Source organism: Lepisosteus oculatus, chromosome 3 (assembly GCF_040954835.1).
Source record: "Lepisosteus oculatus isolate fLepOcu1 chromosome 3, fLepOcu1.hap2, whole genome shotgun sequence".
NCBI lineage: Eukaryota > Metazoa > Chordata > Actinopteri > Semionotiformes > Lepisosteidae > Lepisosteus > Lepisosteus oculatus.
The window spans coordinates 73,685,780-73,707,892 of NC_090698.1; the positions used below are offsets into that span (position 1 = coordinate 73,685,780).

At 40.7% G+C, this 22,113-nt stretch overlaps 1 protein-coding gene across 2 annotated transcripts in view; it reads right to left on the reverse strand.

The window, feature by feature from the left end:
* Window positions 1-22,113, reverse strand: part of arb2a (ARB2 cotranscriptional regulator A) — a 183,367-nt gene that overhangs the window by 155,455 nt on the left and 5,799 nt on the right. For both annotated transcript variants that reach the window (XM_006626501.3, XM_069187516.1), the window contains exon 4: window positions 12,500-12,600. In XM_006626501.3, the coding sequence (XP_006626564.2) occupies window positions 12,500-12,600 (101 nt within the window). The remainder of the gene's footprint in view (window positions 1-12,499; window positions 12,601-22,113) is intronic.

The window sequence follows — 22,113 nt, forward strand, 5'->3', positions numbered from 1 at the left end:
TGTGTGTGGTCTGCAGGAGAGACAAATCCTGTAAGAATAAATAACGCAGTATGTGACATTTGCTCATGCCTGCAATCGGGGGAGTCAAAAAGATTAAATGAAATAACATTTTTTTAGTTATAATTTAACTAGTTCAGGAAACACAAAGAATGCTTCAAAGATATATATATATATGTTCCATTTAACTCCACCTAATTTACTAAATGTCAGCATCGCTGATGAAGACTAAATGATTCTGAAACACAATATGCCTGTGTTTAATGATATCAATAAACCCTGCAGGAAATTTCATTTGTGCTACATTATTTGCTCAGAGCCTCAGGTGGAAGAAATATCATCAGATAGGGGTGCGAGGGGGGTGGTGTGTGTGCTGCTTTTAGTGTGTCAACCTGTCACTCAACAACACGGGAAAAACTCTTTGTTATACTTTGTGCACAAGTTCTTTCACGCAAGTAATCAGCCAGAAAATTGGGATTCAGTCCCATACAGGGACTTCCTGGGGACATGCTAACAGAGGCATTTTAAGACAGTCCTGGTAGTTCTGAAGATCCACATCTAAACGTGCCGAAGGTTCAGATGAAATAGGCCTCAGTGGATGGCTCCAGAGCGACCAGCCTTTCATACTGCTCATCCCTAACATATGGAATATGGGCATCACACACAGTATACGATATCCTAGGAACACACACGGACCACGCCATCACTGGCGCACCACGACACGTTTTCACTCGGAGAAGTCCCAAAGACCAGGAAATGAGGGACCGGCGATGAGGGAGTCTGTGATATACACATAGTATGTGGAGTATGTGATATACACATACTGTATATCACCCTGGTTTCACTATGACTGTTTAACTCTGTATAATATTAATTCATAGTAAACAAAAAAATAGTGGAAGAAAAAGATAATTAAAGAAGTAATAAAATAACAGAAAAATAAGTGTTAGCATATTTATTATAACAGTAATCAATTACTGCCATTTCTACCAATGTCATCAATAAAACAAAAAAAATCTGAAACCCAAATATTATTAAAGAATTAAACTCTGACTTTCACATGCAGGTGTCTTTACACTGAGAAAAAATGTTCTTGGTATGCCTGCTGCTAACCCCAAATAATAAAAAAAAAAATACTTCCTCCATTTGAATCTAGTAACAAAACACACCTTTGGCTGAAACATTAGGCAAAACACAGAGTCACTCCATGACTTCACGTTGAGCCAAAGACCTCCCATAATGTGGAAGAGAGAAATGCTGGCATGCGAAAATAAAAATAAATACATCTTTAAAAAGTCACTCATGCTTCATGGGTTCCATGTAGCATATCGACATAATTAGTAAGCCAGTCTGTCACGTAATTAATATTGCCTTATTATTTTGTTGATAATTAAAGGCCTCCAGGTAACAATCCTGAAAAACCATTTTTGTGAGTAACATGACAGTTTACTTGTGAACTATGAAACTGGCACAGCAACGCTGTATTTAAGGAAATCACCCAAGCTGACCTTTAATATAAATTAATTAACTTAGTGAGGATTACACTGCTGGTTTCATCAGCAAAGTGCCGGGATTTTTGCAGTTATGCAAATTTGCACTGGGTGGAAGGATACTCATGTAAACGTAGTGCAAAAGCACACACTCTCACAGTCACCCTCTCTTGAAACTCTCCCCAGCTCATTTAGTTTATTGGATCTTTTAATTCATGGCAGTATAAATTATGGAACTGAGAAACAATGCAGTGTTTCAACTTTTCAGCCTTTGCACGTTTTCCCAGGTGTCAGGCGCCACACCTGAAGAAGGCTCCCCACGCCAGCCTCTCAGAAATTCAACGCATTTGCTATCTTTTGGGAGTTTAATGAATATTGATGAACCCTACTGAGCCTTAGAAAGGATTCCACTTTGCAGACCTCTTTGTAAAATGATACACGCTGTATGTACCAATATTAACATAAAATACCTACAGGCACTCATGTAGCTCCTACCACGCAACATCCCAGCATCCTCGGCCACACGAGGACCACAGCTGAAGAGCTAAGGGGAGGATTAAGGGAAACACACGAGTCTGTCAAGTCTGGAAACATCAGAGATGGGAAGGGGGCCCACTGAAATGTCTAAGGATGACAAAAGCGTGGGACAGCGCAATCCCTCCATACCGCCGGCCTCCCTCCTGGGAAATAAGCAGCCCGTGCTACTCTAGGGGGGTCTCGGCAAGGAGCAGGAGGTCAGAGGTCAGACCCGTTTGCGAACCTCAGCAGAGTGTCTTCTTCAAGCAGCAGGTAGGACAAGAGCAGATCAAGACCTCCCACGCGGTGCCTGGCCGGCGATAAGGACATCTGCCAGGCGCAAGGTTACCGGAGCCTTGGCCTTAACACGGCCAGCCTATAGACCAGCGATTAATTAAAGCACACCTTATCGGGCGCGCGCTCACAGTGAGCTTGAGGCGAACTTCATCAGGGCCCTCTGCAATCAGTTCTGCCAGGAGTGTTCGTCTGCACCGGATCTCACACAGGCACAAGAAGGTGGGCAGTTCTAACTACAGACACCCTTCTTCCAAACACACTTAGCCCACGAAGGATGAGCTATGGCAGATCAAAGCAGTTTACAAAAGCGAGGGGCTTTTGGATTAGAAAAACAACGCCACCAAGAAAGGAATTCAATTTTAAAACTGGAAGAAAATCCCCCTTACAAAAACAGCGAGGAAAAAAAAATGTTTATTTAAAAGGCTCACATAACACGGATGTAAATTAAAACAGAACGCATTGTTATTTCTTTTTTAAAAAAGACCGTCACACAGAGGAACAAAGCACATTCACTTAACAGGTATTCCCATTAGCTTTGATGTTCTGCCTGTATGCAGCCAGTCAGTTCACTCCGCGCTGATGAAAACTCCGCATTTTTCACTGAAAGCCTGACACGCTTGCCACTTAATGGGTCCATAATGACCACCTTAGGTACTACCTTAGAAGTTGGCAGTTGGATAATTCAATTTTAAAGCACATTGATGTCTCTTTTTTTCTGCTGGTGTTTCGGAAAAGGAGGCTCGTGATAAATCAAGACAGAAAGCTGTCCCGTCTTCACTTTCTGACTTCTCTTTAAAGACAATGGGAAGAGATAACATACACCGTAACATTCTCAGTGTGGTCCGAAACGGCTTCTGTTTATAGCAATAGATCTAATATAGTGGAAAATGCTGTTTTTCTTGAAGTAATTATTTGGTAATGAGTGGGCTAAATGGAATTTCAAACATAAATCATAAAACTAAATTTAAAGAGAACCAGGCAATTCCAGAGCAAAGACAACTTTTTCATTGTCAGAAGTCTTCATAAAAGAACAATTATTTTCACATGTAACACTGTTGTGTGCCTTAACATTACAGAGCAAGTACCTCTAAGAACAGCTTGTCGTCTGGACTTCACAAAGAAAGGCATCTTTCTTTCCCTTTCTCTATTGAAAGCAGTTATTAAAAAACACTTACCAGGAACACAAACACTAACACAGCCCTTTAATGTGAAGACGCCACTTTTAGAAAATACATTCAAGGCCAAACTCAACATGACTGAAGCAAGGGTGAGGCTCTGCACTCTTCCAAGTATCAGACGTCCAACTGTCAATGTGCAGAACAACTTTGAGATATTCAATTCAATCATTACCACAACTTCTGCTTATTTCTGATCGAGCCTAATTTTATTGTGCAGAGTCTTCTTTAGCTGAGAAAGGTGTCTTGGGACAAAGTAGGAAAAAAAACGCAAGCCTTCAATACAGGTATGTATCAATAGTCCCATACAGAATAACTATTGTGGCCACATCCTAAGATGTAACAAGTTTGTGGAGTGACGAGAGTGAACTGATTTGAAAGATCAATATTCTGTACAGTAACAATAGAGACAATTCCATCACAAAATACAACAAGACAAGGAGGTAGAAAATAGCACTGTGGAGTTATTATGTATTCTGCTTTTACGCTACCCTGATGTGCAATGATTGTTGGATAGCAGACCTGTTTAACCACTAAACTAAGACAATGTTCAGCACAGAAGTAGAAAATGGTGTGTACTTTATTTGCAATAGTAACTATAGTAGGTTAGGTAGATCCTGTTATTTTATTTCTGTTCAACAAAACAATTTTCATGAGCATAAGAAAAACAAAATAACAGAGAAACAATTAGTTAAAGTACCCATTATATGTGCATGCTATCATAAAATACATTTTATCCCAAAATGTTCTTCTTCTATAGGTCAAAGTGGTCTATGAACAATTCTTCATGTTGGATTATATAAGGATTTCATAAAATGCAAAATAATCATTATAATTCTAGCCAAAACATCTGGACAGTTATTGGGCATGCCGAGATTCCCAAACCACTGAACTCTCATTGCAGACAGGCTCTTAATTCAGGAATTCTACCAGCACAAAAAGTTACATAGCCCTAAGATTAAATTTCCACTCCTGTCATGCCTGCTTACTGGAAGCAGATTTAATCCTTCATGCCCACATTAATGAAGTACAAAACATTCCCGCATGGATTATGCCGAATCAGTTGTTTTGTTATAAATTAATCCTTCCCATGAGGATGAAATGTTTTTGTTTCCCGTTATTTGTTTTGTTTCCGCAGCCGAGATCGACATTTCCACCACGTGGCTCAGAGCCCTGGAGAACCAGCCTGACGACCGGGCTGCAGGCTCTGTAAGGACACCGGTCCCGGGTTCCCCGACAGACACTGGCTTCAAGAGTTCACACAACAAGGCGACGCTTATTGTTTCTTAAACGTAGTTCAAGAGAATGCGAGGGATGCTGGCGAACCCCCTAGGCTCGCGTTTCTGAAACAGAACGGTTTCGTGAAAATAAGACGCTTAACCACCCAGCAAGGTGCTGGACAGTGGAAAAGCAAGTCCACCAGGGTCACCCCTCTGCCTGCACTAGCGCCCAGCACAGGCCTCTGCATGCCGACACGCCTGCCCAGGACGACAGCTCCAGGAGCGGAAGAGAAATAAGACCCAACATAAACGTTTGTGAAGCATAATGTCAATCGTCAGAAAAAAAGTTTAAAAAAAAAAACAGCCATCTGGCCAGCTCCTACTTCATTAAAATATTCTCAGTATTGTCACTCCGCAGATGCATAAAAAAAAAAACCTTCATTTATTAACAGGCTAATATACTTCCATCTGGATTAGATCAGACACTCGTCACCTATGTATAAGAAATATCACTTACAGTGATAATGACACTATCTATGAGCCCTACAAGCACTGTCATGTCACTGATGAACCCCCACCCTCCTCACCCTCGCCTCAGAGGACCTAGCGGGGCTCAGCCATGCAGATCACATCCTCTCCCCCACCGAGACCCAGCTCGGGCACGTTTCCGCCAACACTCGTGGCACATCTGACGCTGGCAACTTCAGGCAGCCTGACTGAAAAGCGAGGCGCGCATTACAGTGTTGTTCCGTTCGCACCAGCTCCCCTTAGGGTTGACGTTGAAATTGCATTAGGGGTGAACTGTACATTCCGAGCTTCACAGAACACCCGCGTTATTCAATCAGAGCGCGCGCTGCCATCATGATGGCATGGAGCGACTACTGTTTTAGCGTTATTATTTGTCAGGTAACTACTGCACTGTTTGCCGTATTAGACCCTGCGGGAAAATGAACATTGAAGATGACAACACAACAAACTGGCATGTGAAGCTGACGCTGCAGTACCCTCGCACAAACAGCAGATACCTCTTTGCTACAGCCCAATGGACTGGGCCTCAATTCTTGTCCTAAATACTCAGGGCTCTTCGTTTATGGTGTTTATTTACCAGACCCCTTTAATTTGTCATAAGCAGTCACAGAGTCAACACGAGATCACAATCTGGAGGAAAGTTTCCCTTACTAAAACTGAAATACAAGGTAAGTGGGGCTTTGTGATTGGTGATCACCCTGGCCTGTTAACACTGATGAAGGCCGAACACGCAGTGGCTGAGATGTAAAGCCGGCTGGGACCTTGTCTGCGAATCTGCAGTTTTAGTGTTGATAACTGGAACACAGGATTGGCTTATGGGAAGTTTAAAAGTATGTGAAGTGATTAAAAATAACAGAAATGAAGCACGCCATGAGCAGGCTTGCAAATTAAACAACTCATTGCAACCAGGACATTGCTCATGAACTACTGTAGTAAACTGGTAAACTGCTTGACGTCTAGTGCTATTCACTCAGGCGACAGACAGAGGAACTGGACAGGACATTCCGATCTTAAGCTCAGCCAGCGCATACGTTCACCTATTTGCCAGGCGACAGAAATCCTTCTACCAATCGCAAGCTCGGCTGAGCGAAAAAACGATGCCGAAAAATTTGATTGTTTACTTGTCATTGAATCAGTGCAGCACTAACAGAAACTACACAATACATGCTGTCAATGTTTTTTACGTTTGTTTCTTTCAAACTAGATTTTAAGAAAATTTATTTTGGAATAGAGTGTGCGTCCAGCTGACTCTGCTCTTTATGTCGCATTTTTCCCAAATTTGCACCTCAGTAATTCTGGGGTGTGAGTTCTTTTTTTTCCCCCATTTTGTGTCTTTCCAACAACAATGCTTTGTTCAGCTTCGGTAGTAGTTGTGCTCTGTTTGTACCAAGACAGCATCAACAAAAATTAAAATGGAGAAACAATTTTTTTTGTATTACTTGCCAGCTCACATGGCTTCTTAGCCATGGCTCTGGAATGGAAATGAAAAGGCACACCTATCATACAGTCCAAGAAGAGCAATCATTATTTCCTCATTCAAAGAACTACTAGCCTGACACGTCAAGGATACACATCATTCTAAACACCACAAGGCTTTCTCTACATTCATGCAAAAAGATTCCAAGAAACAAACTTGTGTAATCATGAAACTAAAGATTCTACACTGATATGCAATTGCATCAGCAATTTCAGATTCTAATAATATAAAATATATTGGCCTGAAAACAACTTTTGTTGTTCTGCAAAAACATGTACATACTGTTCTCATGTCTGTGTCACCAAGTTTACTGGCTTGAAACTCCAACAGTCCATGAGGTTTATATCCTCCCCTGTTGATCAGACTCAAATTCTGTTCTTCACAAAATTAGAGAGAGAAGTAACTTACGATCTACTCTGAGCTGCCAAAGCATGCTCCTGACAAGCCATTCTATATATTAACTCAGTGAGCATGCGTGCCAAGCACGCTCTTTAAACCGAAATGGTCACCTGCTCTTCTGTTCTTTATATATCAGTTCTGGTCGAAATATTCATCCTGTTTAGGAAAGATGCAGCCACAAGTTAAAGATCTTTTACTCTAGTATGTTAATGAAGCTGCAGTGCATCAATTGCTACCCTCAGTTTTATCGATTTGTTTACTTTCAGAAAAGAGACACTTTCTTAACCTCCTTTTTTTTTTTACCAAGCAGTGCTATCTTTGCGATCGTGCACTGTAGCAGAAAGACGCAACACTGCTGGAGCTGTATATACATCCATTCGCACTCAAGGCAGTCAAAAGCCCTGCATCAGATCAGAGTATTTATATCTAAATGGTGACATCTACACCAGTATGTGCATTCCAACATCCGATTCTCTATTCAAACAACCACGCACTCTGGTCTCAGCGGGGCAGAGACATGGCTACACCAGTATGTGCTTTCTGAGAAAAGTGTCCTTCTAGATTCTGAGCAAAACAACTGTCAATTGAGTCCCGATACTTCATTTTTCAAAAGCTTCCAGGCAACCTTGCCATTTGCTATAGGTCGTGGATTACTCATATATACAGCAAGTATCACTAACCACTGCCAACCCCATCTCGGGCAGTTCTGGCTTTCAGTTCCAGAGGTCTGAAAGAGCAAATAAAAGAGAATTCAGCTTTCTTCTCATTAAAGAATTACTCTTGGACATCCTGAGCTTATTTGAATTCTGAACATTTTAACCCCATCTGTAATTCAAGTGTGGACGCTGTTGTTTGGTTTGGTGATAAACACGATTCGCCCAAGCAGAAAATACAGCCCCCCACTGCTGCAAAAGGAGAGTCAGGGTCCCTCCTGCATAGCAACCTTCAGATATAAACCCCTAAAACAACATCCTTTCTTTGAACTTCAAAGCGCAGGCATAACAATTCTAGCACATAGCAGGACATCTTAAAAATACAACACAGCATCAAATCAGAAATGTCTGTATGATTAATGAATCCACAATGTACTGCTGAGATTCCACCTGAAGGTAAGGCTCACTCCATGAACTGCAGTGATCCAAACCTATCACTCTCGGGCACCATTTACCCTTATGGAGCAACGGAGAAGACTACTGGTGCTGCATCTTTTAAAAGCACTTCATACAGGAAAACCCCATCTACAAAAAAATCTCCCATGCACCTCTACCCCCGTTATAAATAAGCCTTGATATGGAGATAACCAAAAGGAGTCCAGGTGAAAATTAATAGTGCCAAATCTATTATCAATGCCAAAAAGTAAGCTTTTGGCCTTCACTGTCAAGTGTGGAAGTGATGTTTACTGCTGATGCCCACAGATCAACAAAGACTTTCTGTCAATGCAGCACAGAAATAGGGAAACAAACTAGGAAACTGAAACCTAAGTAGAGACACAGAAGTTACAAACTAAATGTACAGAACTATACTATTTACTCACTAATTTCTTGCATTCCCATAAAGTGATATTGTACTTTGCAATTCAAATCAATTTCCCTCAAAAAACATCTTGCTTTCTTCTGCTTTTAAATTAGTGTTATAAACTAATTTAAAAGCTAATTTAATCTAACAAAATTCTGTTCATAAAGAGTATGAGTAACTAACCAATTTTGACAACACACACAACTTCTTCATAGTAACTCAGATAATGTTTAAAATAGGTCCCTTTTATATTCCAGTATACTGAAGAAACAGCAAATCCTGCAATTATGTCAAGATACCACCATCTTGAAGCGCAATCCACAGAAAGCTCTTTATTTTAAAGATTGCATATTTCTGGACAGGCTGGTTGGCAGTCCGATTGATTGATTAAATGCTGAAAAGCACAAAGAAGTGTGTAACAGTAGGGTGGCTATTTTTGGTATGATAAATATCCCATTCTGGCTTTTAACTTCAATCTCTTTGCACACACTTGCATTAGATTAGTTACTTAAAGGTTTGTTGACAACTGCAGTGAGGCAATGCAGAGTTTTTTTTTTTTAACTTAACTGGAGAATTCCTGGTTCACAATGTCCCAAGCCTGCAGCACTGGGGCTCTAGGGCCTATCTGTGTGGAGTCCACAAGTTCTCCCCCAATCAGGCGGGTTTTCTCCGGATGCCCCAGTTTTGACCCGCAGTCCATAGACATACAGACAGGTTGACTGTAAGAAAAACTGGGCCTGGTGTGAGTGTGTCGGCCCTACGAGAGACTGGCGTCCTGTCCAGGGTGTGTCCTGCCTTGCGCCTGTTGTTTGTCCCCCCGCGACCCTGAATTGGATGAAGCAGTGAGAAAATGGACAGAGGGAAATTTTCAAAAGATCGGTACCTTTCAACAATATGATCCCGTAGATGTTTAGTCAGCTCCTTGCAGACCATGGCTATCCCAGTAGGATGCAACTGAGAAAGTTTCAAGGAAATCCTACGGGAACAGCTGATTTTTATGTGGGGTTAATCAGAATCACTTTCTTTGATGGCAGGTGCATGCTACTTACTTTTGGACATGACTTTGAATGTGATTGGTTAACTCTGAACACAGCTACAGCCCCCATTGCAAAAGGGTGTGCACACTTATGCAACCAGTGTGTTGCAATGTCAATTATTTTTCCTAATAATTATCTATTTGATTTTCTTTTGAATTTTGTTGGTTGCAAGGTCACATTAAAGATGGAAAAATGTCTGACATGATTTATCTTGATTTCTGGCTTTACATCACAAAAACCTGCGATTTCAATAAGGGTGTGTCGACTTTTTATATCCAAAGTGGCTAACCTAGCAGCCATCCTGTGTTACATTGCTTAGGCTATATGTTAATAAAAACTAGCTGGCGGAATTTTGTCATGTTTTCCTCGCAGATTGTTAGATGCAGATTTTTCATCGATTCCTTGTTAATGAGGTGGCACATTATAACTCACAAGGACTGTAGAAGTGAGGTGCTGGAGGAATATTGTCGAGGTTTTCTGTAATTCTGCAAAGGAAAGACTAAGGAGAGGAGCCCCTTCTGCTGACTGCTTCTGATCCCACCACCACTAACACCATACAAGCAGTTTCATACCCTAACACACCTTTTATCACCATGAACCAGCACCCAAGCCCTAAACCAACAATATCTGAAATAACACACCGAGATGGACCAGTTCCCACTGCTAGAGGTTCGTTGATGGCAGGTCTGTAGTCCCTCTTTGGCCCTGCCAGCCACATTCCTCATCATGGACTAATTCAGGCACTAGGCATCAGGAGGACATGCATGTGTCTGGTCTGAGAAGTGGTTAATAGTCAATGGTCAACCCAGTGGACTCTTCCATTATCAAGTATGAAACACGACGGAAAAGACACACTTTAAAACTATGTGGAGGCGCTTCAAAACTGAGAACAGGGTCCACTTCTGTTGGGCAAAGGGTGGAAGGAGCCTGGAACCAGCTATCCTGCCATGATGTTGAAGCTGAAACACTGGCTCCTTTCAAGAAACAGCTGGGTGAGACTCTTGGATCAATTAACTACTAACTACCAAACGGGCTCGATGAGCCGAATGCCCCCTCCGTCTGTAAGCCTGTATCACCGCGGTTTTATGAAAATACCAAACAGCAGACCTTCCTCAGCAAGCAATTTACAATCCTCAAAGTCATCGACAAAACCAGGCCAAGTGACACAAGGACAGCACCTCGCATGTTCTAGTTGAGAGTCGGGGCATAGGGTACTGAAAACAGGAGGCACTTATTCGCATTGGAAACAAACCACCCATTCTTGAAATCTTCAAGTTAACTCTCCGGGATCCTTCAAGAAACAGCCAACCAACTAAGCAAGTAAGATGTGACAAGGGACTTCTCCCTCCAAAGTTTCCCTAAGATCCACGTGTTCCGTGAACTAATGTGCTCAAATGAAAACGTCTATGTTTAATATAATTAATCTTTATGTCAGACTTTCATTAATACCATGCTGATCTGATTTAACCTTCTCACATACTGTATAGAAAATGTAGTTTTCTATTGCAGTTAAAGTTCTTCTCTGAAGTGTAAGAGGACCAGGTGAAGGGTCATTTATAACTGGTATTTCCGGAATGAAACACTTAATATACTCGATATAGACCTGGGCAAGATGGCCGCCAAGGAGAACCAGCTGACCCACTGTTGGAAAAGGCCTATGCAGCGAAACAATGAGACACAGGTGAGCTACATCAGGAAACAGAATATAAATGCCCCAGAGGCGGTGAGCCAGTGCGGAAAACGATAAGGTGAATGCGTTTTGGAGGAAGAAGAGGATTAGGATTGTGGTTGAAAGGATTAAGGAACAACTAACTATGGTTTATGGATTACGACTTGGTTACGGTACGGATTTGTGTGGACATGCAAACTTTGGAATTTGGATTGTTTAAGGTAACTGGAGACGGGTTACGGACCGGAATTGAAAAATGTACGGACAAAGAAACGGAGAAGATCAGTGGTGTGAGTAACATCCCTTTTACACCTGCTTTTCCCCCGGTGACACCACAGAAGGCATACTAAGATCTTTCAACCACAAGGATGTGTTTACGATGTATGACATATACATATACCTACTGGCACTCAAATGAGCACATTTACTCTGGATTAAAGTTAGCTTCAGTTAAGCTTAGTGCAAAACAGAGTTTACTGGCCCATGTTCTATACAAACTACACAGAGAAGGAAACAAACAGATGTTCAGCGTGAAAACAACCGTGAGCATGCCGGACAGGGTACCAAGGCACATAAATGCTGCAGTTTTAAAGGAGAGATATAAAGATTTAACAAGTCCTGAAAACTGGAACTGTCCTCATTTGCAACATTATGTATTTAAAATGCATAACTACAACAATACAAGTAGGGATATACTTTTCTAACCCTTAGCCCCTACTTGCTAGCTAAATAATACTGGCATAGAGCAGTAACTACACAGCTGGTTCCCCAATTAAGGGAAATGATTACAAAAAGCAACCACAGACCATACGTGATGACATAAAAATGTTTGAGGACTTTGTCGGAATTTGTGTATTGAAGACATTGTGTTTCGTACAGTTCGCTGCCATATCTCAGAAAAAGTATGCATTTATGTGCATTTATGTGAGTGAGTTTAACACATACATTACAAAAATCTAATTATAAAGCTATTAAAATTAGGAAACAGAAAGATCAAAATCATGATCAAAGTTTCTCAGGCAATCTATTTTAGGTTTTTATTCAGTGAGATTCTACTTTTTAATTAAGTGAAAAAAAAACCTTAAAACTCAGAATGTTAAAACAAATAGAAAGTGTTGTTTAGTACAGAAGATAAATGCTTAATGCTTAAATAAAAAAAAAACAAAACAAATAAGTTACCTCTCCAAGAGCCTCATATCGCTTTTGGTTCCATCTGTGCAGGTCCTCTCGATAATTGAAAACAAACGGCTCTCCAGTTTTGATGTGCCTTAACTGCCCCTCTAAACAAAAAAAAACCAAAACAACAAATATTTAAAACTCCAATACATTATATAAAAAAAGAGCACAGTCCCACACAGAAAAACAAAACGGGACAGCACTCAAATCTGACTGTGGCTCCACAAAGCAGCTGGTGGGACGGCCATGTAGGGCTCGCACAGCTGTGTTCCATCACTGGCAAACTCCCACAGAAGCGCTGCGATCTCAGACACCAGAAAACTAAGACAACAACGGTGAGGAGATCAAAATAAAAGTTTATTGCTTGCTTCTTGCTTCAAAGCATCTTATAGCCAATAAATCTATATTTCATGACAAAATCAGTCTTCGCACTTTTAAAAGGAAGCAGAGAGAAGTCTGTCTGAAACAGGGCCATGGTCTGTTACCCTGCCTTCAGAACAGCTCTGCATCTTTCAAAGGTGGAAATATAACACCAGCAAGACATCGTACCTTAACGTGACCAAAGGCAACGTGTCTTCTCTTCTCTTTAGCTACTCTAAAGCCAATCTAGATGCCCAGACATGGACCACTGACTTCTATTAAACGAGATAGTGAAAAATCATACCAGATAAGTGTGCAGATTTTGTCTATAATCAAATTTGTTTTTTTAAAACAGCTGCAACTCATCCTGAAACTATTTCTGATCACTGAGCTCAGTGCAGCATTTCTGCTGTCAGTCTTCTCTGCATGTTGGAATTCATAACTAACATCAATAAACGCTGTTTAGGTTTGACCTTGAACCCAATTGCAAGTCATGAAGACCTTTTTTCTGCATCCTCGATTTCAAGCAATTAAAACATTTTTTGGCCTGAATAACAGCTACAAGCTACAAAGCACTTCAAACCATTTCCAATCACAACTTAAGTTTCCTTCTGGGCAGCTGCCAACCATGGCTCAGACAACTGCCTTGGCCTGCAAATTCTGCAAATTTCTACTAGATCCACTTGAGATCTAGTTCAGCACTGGGATGCCAATGAAAAGGACAACAGTGTTTTTTCTGCAGTTCTGAATCATCTTGGCAGGTTGTGGAGGTACGGTTTCAGAGAGCACTGATCAGCTATATTCTGGCAATATCACAAAATGTCGTCCTTTTCTACTCTACACTGTGCAGGACAAAGAAAAGCACGACCGCAATACTGGTAAATTATGCCTGAGATTATCTGAAATAAGGATAGGAAGGTTTTGTGATCCTGTATCTCACCTGATAGCTATGACTTGAGGCAGCACATAGTTTCAACATAAACTCTCTGAACTTGCGTAGGGTTCTATACTCGCTAGAATGCCAAGCACCAACTTCATTAACGCAACCACAATCTTTATTCCCACAGGCTAATCTCCTATCAGTGCCAAATATTTTATAACCAACATTTGCATTCCAAAATGCAACAACTGGCTTGGACTGTGTATGTGTGTGCTTTTGTCACTATCTCACCCAGGTCAGGCACAGGAAGAAAACACAGGTGAATGGAGGGATTCAGAATCAATACCACTCAAACTTAAAGAGAAAAAACATACAGTGGCTATCAAAAGTATTCACCCCCCCGGGCTTTTTCACATTTTACTGTTACAATATATAATCACAATGCATTTGGGATCTTTTGATCAACACAAAACACCTTATAATGTCAAAGTGAAAACAAAATCTGAAAACGGATCCTCCTGAATTATTTATAGATATAAAACAAAAAATAAGCAGTTCAGGTAGGTAGCTGCGTCAGCAGGCGTAGTCTGCAAAGAAACAAGTCATAGGTTTATTCCATGCTGAAAAGAGAAGAGAGAAAACACAACGTTTTGGATGTGGAGCCTTCCTCAGGTGTGAGAAAGACAGGACAGACAGCAAAGATGAGACAACACAGGAGAACAAAAGCCAGGAGAGAGGAGGAGGCAGGAACAGGGGAGAGGCAGAGTGACCAATCAAGTGGTGCGAGGTCAAGAGAGGTGAGGAGAGGTGTGAAGTCAAAACATACAAATGAATAGAGAGAATAAGAAAACAAGTCTGTCATTGAGACAGAAGGGCGAAGGTGTGAACCACATTTCAGGATAACTTTAGTTTCTGAAGTCTTTCTGCTTGAAGAGTTAAGAAACCCTTTTGGGGGGGAGGGGTTTCAGGGTGATCATGGCCGTCAGAGGTGAAATGAGAAACTATGGGCTTGGAGGAATCTTTCATTCTCACAGCCCTAACATGTTCTCTGAAGCGGTCTCCAAGCACTAGTCAGTGAGGCCATCAAGAGGCCCGTGACACTTCTAAAGGAGTTACAGTCTTCCATGGCTGTAGATGGGAGAAACCAGTCAAAGGACTATGACTGGTCAGAAACAAAAAACCTATACGCAGAAAGAAAGCAGCTCATAAAATGATGTATAATGTCAACCGCTTTATACCATACGGTGTCACAGGAAGCCAGGGCCTATGCGGCTAACAAGGACCACAAGGCAGGGTACACCCTGGACAGGACACCAGTCCATCGCAGGGCCAGCGCAAGCCAATCACACATGGGGACTATTTAGAGGCTGGACACCGGCCTCTTACTTCTTAGTTAGTCTTAGTTATCCCGGACACTGGGATACAGTATATCCCTACTCTTCTCGAGAAATGCCCGGAGTTCCTCAGAGGCCAGTGAACCTGCCAGAATACTTTTGAACTGTGAAAGGACACCGAAGAACCTGGAGGAAACCTGTGCAAACACAGGAACAAACTCCACAAGCCAAATTGCACCCCTGGTCCAAAACCTGACCCAGGAAGCAGTAGGTATCTCATGTAAGTAGAATATAAATAAGTATTTTTGGATTCACAACTGGTTAATCTGTAGAACACAAAGAGCACAATTATAAGAGGGGCTCAAATTAGGGTGACGTGATTACCGGAGTACCACAGGGTTCTGTATTGGGACCACTGCTCTTCTTAATTGCCAAAACAGAAACAGCAGAGCCCATTGAGCCTTTAAAAAAGAAGAAAAGGTCCACGCGACCTTCACTCAGCTGATTCTTGCTGCTGTACGTCCTCTCAGCTCATCTCCACTCTGTGGCTGACAGGGCCATTTGTCGCTGTGCCTCTATGCTCTGGGACACCATCCCAAAAGAAACTAGAGACAAGATATTTTAAGTCCAATAATTCACATGATACCCTGGAAATGTATCTTGTACACAAAGAACTTTTGTGAGTTTTTTATATTCTGCTTTGTTTTTACCCATCTTTATTGTGTAATGTGCTTTTTAAATACTGTAAAATGCATTGAGGTGACTTTATAAACTAAAGTTTATTACAATAATACTTGATTTATTACTTACAGTAGCGACATTTTTAATAAAAGCAATTAAAAAAAGTAATTTTTGATTCCAAATCCTTTTGTTTCAATGAAAAATCCATTGCACGTTAGGCAGGAATGATACACTGTTCAAGCGGTACAGATCATTAATGGAGATCTTCCAATGGCAATAACGTACTCTGCTGTGATTTTTACCTTTGACCTCACCCAATTCACGTTCTGCTCTGGTAGGGATTCGAAAACGAATCACTTTTGAAGAGCTGTATCTTGTGATCGGGGATGTCTCCTCATTTTTTAAACTGGAGCCATCTCTCCGAAAGGCAAAGCATGCATGGAAATTTCTAACAAAATCAAAGAAGGTCAAAGCGATGGATTGCACTCGGCGTGACCTCACTTTTTCGTAAAACAGAAGTATGTGCATTATGTGTTGTTTTATTATTAGAACAAAGGCCTTTAGAAGTCAAATAAAAAAAAAAACTGCACCAGCAAAACGTAAGAATGCAATTGGGATTCTTCTGCCCCAGGCAAAGAATTTCCCAAGGCCCCCTTCAGCACCCAAGGTTAAACTATCTGCTGCATGCAGGCAGCACTCCAAGGTTAGACACACAAGAGATCTTGCTCAGCTCCAACCTGGAGAGAACATGCAAGCCGAAATGGAGGTGAAATTCGTCTGAAACAGTTTACAGACCAGACATGAAGGCATTCTATTTCTCAAGGTAAAGTTACCTGGCATCTCTGTGCTGTAATCTAGCCCCACTTTAGCTAACCGCTCTGTTTCCAACACCTTTTCATTCCCATCGCGGCAAGACAACTTACCTGTGTGTTCAGATGAGCTGTTGTATGTTAATGTGATCTGTGCTGTGCTTATTTCATTGTGACACTAAACAAGCACAAATGTGCAACAGCAAGCTGAGCTTAAAAAGTTTTAAATTGACTCAGCCTGAAGGGTTGGTACATTCTGAATTATTCTGCAACAGCAAAAAACCAAAACAGACTGAAGATGAAAGATTTTTAAACACTTTAAAATGTATCACTTATCCCTGGTAACCAAGCAATAAGTTACCATTTGCTTGCTAAATAAAAATTACACTATTTGCTTTTATCATTAGCAGTTCAACAAAATATAATGTTAAAAGCTTGTTTTGAGTCAGTTTCATTCCTTAGAGATACAGAAAAAATTGGCTTAAAAATGGCAAGTGAACTGAACTACCTAGAAGAAATAAATTATGCATTCATAGAGGGGAAAACCGAAATCTTTTCAACAGCAATGCCTAAGAGAAGAAAGCTGAAATTATGATAAAACTGAAAATGCACTGAAAGTTCAGCTCCACCGCCTTTACAACACAGCCTCTCTGAGGAATTTGCTTCCCGAACTTTTTTTTCTTTTCACAATAATTAGCGTGCTGTTCTAATTTTTTAGCTTAATTAGGTGTACATAACCTTGGATTTCCAGTAATGAAAAAGCTGAGGGCTATTGTGATGAAGCCGTCAGCTTTCTGATTAAAATAAGATGTCTCCATGAAATATGTTTTTTCATTTAAAGAACTTGCTATTTAAATACCGCAGCTCTTATCTCTTGTTCCTCTTCCAGTCACAAGCAGACGTCTGCTCTACGCTACTGTAAAAAGCACTACGGTCTTAACATTTAAAACTGCAGATACAGCAGCAACTAGTGCGTTTAAAAGGTGCAGAACAGCATTTTCTAATACTGAATCTGAACCTCCATTTCTGAATCTGCGCGTTATTCAAAAGAAACATGCTCTACACCTTCTCATGTGAAACATGCTAATTTATTGATAGATGAGCAACAATCAACACAAACTGAAAAGTGAATTGTTTCCTTAATTTCAAAAACACTGCTCACCTCTTCACTTCCTGTTTAATTTAAGCATGGCTTTACTACCTTGACACACTAAATAAGTGTGCTGTGTCTCCTATTAGACTTCATCATCGTCATCGTCGTCGTCATCTACCATATCCACTTTGGAAGTAAATAGCAGTACCACTAAGCAAAAAATCTGTGTATCATTCAGTTTCAACAGAAACACCAAAAGCACCTCACCTCCGTTCTTCTACTTCACACAGTTGTGGAAGCCTGCCATTACAAAATTGATCCTCAAACACTTAACTGACCTCACTTTTTGGTCACTGCAAAATGCTTTGGATAACAACAGCTGGCTGAAAGAAAGACTTGCAATGGTTTCTCTTCCTGTCTAAGGAAGGAGCCCATATTTATAGGACCAAGCCTTCCTGTAGCATGGTATTGGTATTGGATAAAAGCATTTTAGGATTCCACTAGCTCACACACAGTTGCCACTGAATCCATTAAGTCCACCAGGTGCGTTAGGTAATTCAGATGCAGAATGAATCACAAGTTTCGTCCAGCTGCACCTTGCAGGAGCCTCCACCATCTGGCTGGGACACACAGGGTGAAATAACTCCCTAGGTGAACCCTGGCTTTAATCCTTTGCATCATGCTCAGATCAAACTTCCCCTCCGTCCCCCTTTGCTTTAGACTAAAGAGATTCAGCTCCTGATGACCATCCCATGAGACCGGAAATTATTCTCCTCATTCTTCTGTGAACTAACTTGAAGGGTAATTATACTTAAATAATAAATAATACCAACTTTGATGGCAGTTGAAATAAAGTAAACAATCTTGTCACCAGTTCAAATCACCAGATAATATGATCCCGACAGCCAGGAATGAAAACTGAAAATGAAGCAGATGATGTGTTTTCTTGTTTCCCTGGCACAGTGAGAGAGCAGATCAATGAGGAGGAGCAACATTAAGATATCGATTTAAATACATTATTTTTATAAAACATAACACACAAATGCATAAACTACTAATACAAATTATTTCCAAAGATTTTTAATCTTCATCCGCTGATCTACAGTCCAAAACTACCCTCACTCTTCCCCTCAAATAAGAACCAACATTACTGCAAGCTAATCAAAACACAGCAGTTTAGGGAGGTAAGGTTGGTTTCTGTAATTGAAAACCTTCCACGACTGATGTCAAATTATGTTAACTGCTTCTCTAATTAGACAGTGCATCCAGAGATACCAGTATTGCCAAGCAGGTACAAAAAGTAAAATAAATATTCTCTTTTGCTACCAAATTTAATTGAGGTCTTCTCCATTGAAATATTCTGAAATATTTACAGTATGTCGCTGCCCTTCAATAGCAGAGATGGTGCTTTATATTTGTGGGCAGATGGAACTCACTTGTCTCGATTCATTTCAGATGATGAGACACAGTTATGGCCGACCAACTAATTAGACTCTTAATAATAATTAATTATTAATATAATTAATACTAATCTGGCCTTTCCAGAACCGCATTTTTTCCCTTAGCTTGCTGTTTCATTACCTGGCAGTGAGAGTGTCAGTACCCCACTGACAGGGTCTTCTTATACCATTACTTGTCTGTCTCAGCAATAGATTTCTGACTGGACAGAGAGCACTCTAAATAAACTGCATGACCTACCAATCTCTAAACTGCATAGCTCTCCACACATAGAGGAGAAGCCAGTTGCCTGAGCAGCCCATCAGTGTGCCTTTATTGTTCACTGCACAGCTATGGCTTAATGGTACAGAATTCAAATTCATGAAATTACATTAAAATGTCTAATGTTAAAAGTCATAATCCATATTAGGATAACTAGTATTCCCCCAGCACACACCAAGAATCCTTCTGTAGAACAGCAAACAAAACTGAACGCAGTATTAAAAATGCATTGCATTAGACGTCTTGGGCATAGCTTCCCTTGAAATAAACTCTGAATTTTGTGCTAACGAAAGTTCTGCATTTTGTGAATAAAAAACTACAAAAAGTATTTTTTTAGTGCTTCTCCACACAGATTTGATGAGGACACAGAATCTACATAAACACCCAGACCCCTTTATATCCCAACTCCAAGCAGTTCTGTATATACAGAAATACACTAATTATGGACACCGTATAATGTTCCTAATTCCTGTGTGGATCACTTTGCAATTGCAATGCTAAATTTAACATGCCAAGTGTCTGCCGAGATTGTTTGGAAATCTTTTGCAACTTGCTTGCTATCATTTTTGTTTCCCTCCTGACCCCCACAGAATACATGTAATATAAAATTACATAACATTCTTATCTTTAACTGGTTTGATAGCCGTGCCAGAATCTAAACCACTGACTGATACAATGCCTCGCAAAAGTACTCAGATGCATCCTTAGAGTGTCCCTTCATGTGAAAACAGAAAATCATGTTTTCCAATTTTTTAAAACTTAATATTTTAAAATGCTCAAAAGGAAAACTTCTAATAGTAAGATAAGTTACAGTACATGTCAAAATAAACAATTATTTTCTATGCTGGTTCATTTTGTGAAGAAATGGATATTGCTACTATGGTCTGTCTCCAGGGTGCCAATGGTTGAAATGTGTATTTCTCAGGTAGCTACATTTTTACCTCTAGAAAAAGTAACATACGATCTCCATTCGAGACCTGAACATTTTTGGAAGTCACCCCTTTGGTCTTACATTGAAAATCACCAATTCTAATGTAATTTGTTTTCCCCCAGTAGCATTTTGGAATTGGAGGGCTATACAGAGCCGTTCCCATATGCCAAATACCACATTCCATTATTTTATCATCTGTTTTTTCGTCGTATCACTAGACATGATGCTGCCTTACTGGCTATTTGATTGTTAATGATGGGTAAACCGAATTGTTGTTTTTAATATTATTAAAAACAAATAACAAGAATATAAAAAAAACAATTAAAGATAAAGAATAAACTGTGTTGACTGAATAAAAATCCAGTCCCATAAACTCAATATTTGTTTGGCAGCAATTACAGCTGCAAGTCTTTTTCGGGTAAATCTCTTCCAGCTTTGCACACCTGCGTGGTGCAGTATGCCCCCATTCTTCTCATCAGATTTGCTTCAACTGTCTCAAATTGCTCGGGGATCACTTATGAAGGGCAGTTTTCTGGGTTTTTAAGCAGAATTCCAATAGGATTCAAGATAGGACTTTGACTCAATGTCTGCTGATGTGTTTGTTGACTTTGACTCTTCTCAATCCGTTCCAGCATAGCTTTAGCCTTGTGCTTTGGGTCATTCTCATGTTAAAAGCTGTATTTTCATCCCATCTTTAGGTTTTCACAGATTAAAGGTGGATGCTGCACATTGGTGGTGGTGGAGGGGAGTCCACATTACCTGTAAAGCGCTTTGAGTGGAGTGTCCAGAAAAGCGTTATATAAGTGTAAGCAATTATTATTAATTATTATTATTATTAAAGTACGTTTCCCTCTAAGATTTGTCTGTAATTGGCTCCATCTATTTTCTCCTCAGTCTTGACAAGCTTCCAAATCCTAACTGACGACCAGCAGAGCTTTAACACAATGCTGCCACCACCATGCTGGACAGAAAAGATTGTTTGCTCTAGACATACCATTGTGCGTTTATACGAAAATGTTCCAATTCTGCTCAGCTAGCCACAAAACAACTTGTGCCACATGTCTGTAGGATCATTTAAATTCCTTGTTTCGGACTTCATGCAGGACTTGAGATGTCTTTTTTTTTTCTTTTTTTTTACAGTAATGGCTGTCACTTCTGTCACTCAGGTTAGCTTTGACTCATGGATATTTTCTCGCCTGTCTGAGCCACTGAAGCACTGCAACTCTTTCAAAGTCGCTGTTGACCTCACAGTCTCTCACCAGCTCCTTCATCATCATCATACAGAAAAGCCATCTGGGCCCATGTCTGCTCTAGCCAGTTTACAGTATACACTCATTAGGTCCTGAGGATTTCTGCTGTCCAGTGTAACCCATATAGGCATATAGCATAACCCTAAACTGCCTGCACCGTCCTGTTGCAGTTCTCTAGCTTTCAGTTTATCGTTGATATAGAGACCCACAAACTGTACCCATTGATTCTATACTCTCCTCCCACGGTTCGGTCACTCTTACGATGCCACTGCTCCGTCAACGCAGTGGCCTTCGGTGCTTGCACTGCGCTCTGTAAGCTCGAAGCACGGAGGGATACTGGACCTGTGAACTCAAGACTGGTCTTGATGTCTCGAGGACAAGAGGCCATGCCTCACCCAAAGGGCTGTGGGAGCAGGGCAGAGGCTAGCCAGCCATGGCGTTCCTGGCTTTTCTTTGAGACAAAGCTGGACGAGATCCTTGGATCAATTCAGGACTAACTACCAGACCAAACGGCCTCCTCTCGCTTGTAACCTTTCCTACACTCTTCTGTCCCAGTATTG